The sequence below is a fragment of the Lipotes vexillifer genome, unplaced genomic scaffold, assembly GCF_000442215.2.
Source record: "Lipotes vexillifer unplaced genomic scaffold, Lipotes_vexillifer_v1.1 scaffold917, whole genome shotgun sequence".
NCBI lineage: Eukaryota > Metazoa > Chordata > Mammalia > Artiodactyla > Lipotidae > Lipotes > Lipotes vexillifer.
The window spans coordinates 844,160-849,021 of record NW_006795104.1 but is presented as its reverse complement, the minus strand read 5'-3'; the positions used below and the strand labels follow the sequence as shown (position 1 = coordinate 849,021).

Sequence of the window (4,862 nt, the reverse complement as noted above, 5' to 3'; positions counted from 1 at the left end):
AACCGCTAGATTATATACTGGCTCTCCTTTGTTTTTTTATTTCTTTTTTTTTTTACACGATAAGGAGGTTTTACTTTTATTTATTTTATTTTTTTATTTTTTATTTTTTTGCGGTACGCGGGCCTCTCACTGCTGTGGCCTCTCCTGTTGCGGAGCACAGGCTCTGGACGCGCAGGCCCAGTGGCCATGGCCCACGGGACCAGCCACTCCGCGGCATGTGGGATCTTCCTGGACCGGGGCACGAATCCATGTTCCCCTGCATCGGCAGACGAACTCTCAACCACTGCGCCACCAGGGGAGCCCCGGGTTTTACTTTTAAATGATTATTGGTACACCAGCTAACAACATGTAACAAATTCTTGATTTCTGTCTTCTAGTAATTTTTATTAAAAGATATTAAAAGCAGCCCAAACAATTATACTAGTATTCATTGTTCTAACCTTTAGCCAGAAAAGACTGTTTTAAGGCTGGGTGCTGCTTAGTACAGGTTACAAATAACTATTTACTATTTTTTGATAGATAAATCCCCTGACCTTCACAAAGCTTTAGGGGAAAAAAAATTAATCCCTTTCTTATTAAAAAATTAAAAACAAGCAAACAAAGAAAACTACATCTACAAAAGAAGTCAGTATTGATGTATATATATATGTTGCTTTAGCTAAAAGATGTGGGAAACCAGACAATATATGCCTATTAAATTTTCTAAGAAATGCAAGGTTAAAAAGTGAAATATTTGGATAAGCTTTAAGTTTTTACAAGGAAGCTAGATTTGCTATTTTCCAAAAAGTGAGAGGACCTACTATATAATATACAGAGATAACTTAATGCCTTTTCACAAGAATGTAACTTGAGCTTTGTTGGAATTTCATTTTCCATGAAGGCATCTAAAATGCCAGTCCGTGGAACAGAGCTTCTTCCCCTATGCATTTATGCAGTAGTTTTCATGGATCTCTGGCTAGATGTAGCAGACAAAGGCCAAGAGGTTATCTAGCACTTTCATCCCTGTTTTGCCAGAGGTAGATCTGGAGAATGGTCATCACCTGGGTCTCTTTTTCCACCCCAGTGCTGCCCCTGCCATGGAATCCCAGAGCTCCAGCTTCTCTGGCTTTGAACCTTTCTCCCTCTGCAGTTGGTACTGTTCAATTTCAGTTTCAGCTGCTTTGGTCTGCTTCAGCCTCAGGTTGCTTGTGGGCCTTGGATGCCTTTTGGGTGGCCTGCTTCTGGCCTGCAACCATTGCTGGGGCCTAAGTGAGCAGCCTAAATGATTGCATTGCCACCTCGGGTCAGCTGATTTGTGCCTATGCTGGTGCTCTGCCCGCCATCTTCTCCTATCCTTTAATTTTCACAGTAACCCTATGAAGTAAGTATATAGGGAAGGAAACAAGCTAAGGTAGAGTGTCTGAGTTTCTCGTGGTAACTTGCTTTTGTTTATTTCATTCCAAACCTCATGTTTTTATTCTGTACTACCTCTACTCTACCCTGATTGATAATAGGAACCTTCAAACCATACCATCAAACTTTGCACTTATGAAAATAGGCCAGTGATTCTTTCTGCAGCTTCCTCTTATAACCCTTACTGCTTCTTGTCTTAGCTCTCAGGGCCATTTCTGAGCAATAGAGGTTACAAGTACTCCACTGAACAACCAGTTCCAAATCCCATCCTCAAATCCTGTGCTCCTGTTCCAAATGGTAAGTTTTCTTATGGGCATGTTAAAACTTTTATAAATTCGAACTCTTAGATATCTTCATCTGTAGAAGGAAAAAATATACTTTTGTGAAAAAAGGTTGGTCTTTAGTGTTTGGCTACTTTTTTATCATACTGAGAAAATCGGAAGTATATTTACCTGATAGGACTGTTGAGAATTATTTAGCCAAACAAATAAGATGCTTTACATCAGCTCAGAATCTACTGTTACTTGTTATAATTTTATGGAATACAATGGTATAAGTTTTAATAGAGTATGAATTATAGCTATAGAAAGGACCTTAGTAAATATTGTTTCCTAGCTAAATTTTAAATTATTAGACTCTGATTATTATATTAACATAACTACTAATTACTACAGGTATTTCGTAGGTCTGACATTATGCTTTACAAATGTTAATCATGTAATCCTCACAACTGTGTTAGATAGGAGGTGGTACTGACATTTTATAGATGAAAAAATTAGGTTAGAGAAGTTAAGAAATTTATACTAGATCACAGAACTTATAATTTGAAGAGCTAGCCTTCAAACCTAGGTATATCTTGTCTCAAACCTTTTGCTTTTCTTATTTTACCGTCTGATTACTTGTGGCATTTGAAGTTTTGCCATGTAGGAAGTCAAAGAATTATAAAGATGCTGAAGAGAGAAAAATCTAAGTTTGATTACTCCTGTTTGTGCATTGTACAGAATTATAGAAACTATATTTAGATGTACTGAATTACCATAATTTTTTTTTGTTTGTTTTCAGGTAATAGATGCCTAATATTTCTTTTATATAAAAGAAATGAGTATAGCTAGTATTGCATTAAGAGTTGAAACCTGGCTTTTAGCTACATGGCATGTTAAAGTGCCTTTAATGTGGCTGGAAGCTTGTATTAACTGGATCCAAGAAGAAAATGATAATGTTAATTTGAGTCAGGCACAAATGAATAAACAAGTGTTTGAGCAATGGCTCCTTACTGATCTGAGAGATTTGGAGCATCGTCTTTTACCTGATGGCATTTTAGAAGTTCCAAAAGGAGAACTGAATGGATTTTTTGCTCTGCAGATTAATTCATTGGTTGATGTAAGTCAACCTGCGTATGCCCAGATACAAAAGTTGAGAGGAAAGAATACAACGAATGACCTAATTACAGCTGAAACACAAGTAACCCCAAAACCTTGGGAAGCAAAGCCTTCACGAATGTTGATGCTACAGCTTACTGATGGAATTGTACAAATACAGGGGATGGAATATCAGTCTATTCCAGCTCTTCATAGTGATCTTCCTCCAGGTACAAAAATTTTGATTTATGGAAACATTTCTTTCCGTCTTGGTGTTCTCTTATTGAAACCAGAAAATGTGAAGGTGTTGGGAGGAGAAGTTGATGCTCTTTTAGAGGAATATGCCCAAGAAAAAGTTCTTGCAAGATTAATTGGGGAACCTGATCCTATAGTTCCAGTCATACCAAATAATTCTAACCAAAGCATCCCCAGAATTACAGATGTTCTACATCCTGCGTTAGGACCTTCTGATGAAGAACTCTTGGCAAGTCTTGATGAAAACGATGAGCTTGCAGCAAATAATAACACCTCTTTGGAAAGAAGTTGTTTCAGCACAGGTAGTTCTTCAAATACTGTTTCCATCAGACAGTCAGATTTTGAACCAGGACTTGTTATTTCTCCAAGATCAAAGGAGAAACCACGAAACCAGTCTATGCTTTTTACTGATGAGGAATTAGATGACTTTTCATTGGAGGAGGCCTTGCTTTTAGAAGAAGCTGTCCAGAAAGAACAAACAGAGACCAAAGAATTACAGCCACTGACTTTGAACAAAACTACAGATGAAAGTATAGAGAGATTTTCACATAGATCTAATACTCTGAATAATTTTTCTTTGATTTGCAAAAATGGAAATAATAATTGGAATGAAAAAAATTTATCTGAGCAAATAACTAATGAAGACAAATCTTTTAGTTGTCCATCTGCTAGAGACCAAAACAGTAGTATTGTTTCAGTGAATCATAATGTACCCCTACCCCGTAATTTTACAAATAAAAATAACAACTCAGAGACATATAATAAAATAAAACAAACCAGCAGTTCAGATGGACATTCCTTAAATAATAAAATATTAAACGGAGAGCTGGTCAATTATGTACCAAAAAGTTGTTCACACATTTCTAATAAAAATGAGCACCACTTACAGACTTGTTCTTCAAGATCATCGGAGAATAGCACTAATCTTTCTATCACCATGGATTTATATTCTCCACCTTTTATCTATTTGTCTGTTTTAATGGCCAGCAAACCAAAGGAAGTTACAACAGTGAAAGTTAAAGCATTTATTGTAACCTTAACTGGAAATCTCTCAAGTTCTGGTGGCATTTGGAGTATAACAGCAAAAATTTCTGATGGTACTGCATATCTAGATGTAGACTTTGTAGATGAAATACTTACTGGTCTGATAGGGTTTTCAGTACTAGAAATGAAACAGTTAAAAAAGGATCCTTGTAAATACCAAAAGTTCCTGGAAGGTTTGCAGAAATGTCAGAGAGATCTAATAGATTTGTGCTGTCTAATGACTATTTCATTGAATCCCTCCTTGTCTAAGGCAACGGTACTGGCATTACAAGATGTTAATATGGAACACCTTGAGAACCTAAAGAGGCGAGTAAAGAAATAATTTACTAGCAAACAATTTAAAAAAAGCAAGGAAATATTTAGAATTAAATTTGTCCTTTTACTTTTGCAACTTTCTTTTTGTAAAAGGGGAAAAGGAAGTTTCATAACTGATTTCAGTCTAATTTTAAAATGTTTAATTATGTTTGTGTAAGTTTTTTAAATAAAATTTTATAGTAACTGCTGAAGCAATTTGATGACCCACTATTGTTGAGAAATTTTGTTTTCCACTTGTTATTTCACATAGGTGACTGCTAAAGTACTGTATTGGTGTTTACTGATGAATCATACTGTTGAAAGTTAACAATTACAAATAGGTAGTTGTGTACTTCTAATATGTAGAGTACCCCAAAAGATTTGTTTATATTATTAGGAAAAAATATAAATCCAGCAGATTAGAATGTCAGACTCAGATACAAGTTGTTTTTTGCTGGTTTTTGTTTTGCTGATTGGAAATATTTGTCTGGTATATTTAAAACAAATATTATCTTAACT

General features: G+C 35.6%; 1 protein-coding gene across 2 annotated transcripts in view; it reads left to right on the top strand.

Annotated features, from left to right (window-relative positions):
• The window catches only part of RMI1 (RecQ mediated genome instability 1), a 16,340-nt gene extending 11,800 nt beyond the window's left edge, over positions 1-4,540 (top strand). The window contains exons 3-4 of one of the 2 annotated variants that reach the window (XM_007467430.1): positions 1,593-1,689; positions 2,455-4,540. In XM_007467430.1, coding sequence (XP_007467492.1) covers positions 2,491-4,371 — 1,881 coding nt within the window. In that variant the 5' untranslated portion in view covers positions 1,593-1,689; positions 2,455-2,490 and the 3' untranslated portion in view covers positions 4,372-4,540. The remainder of the gene's footprint in view (positions 1-1,592; positions 1,690-2,454) is intronic. The other variant, XM_007467431.1, reaches the window with a different exon arrangement.
• The last annotated feature ends 322 nt before the right edge of the window (positions 4,541-4,862 follow it).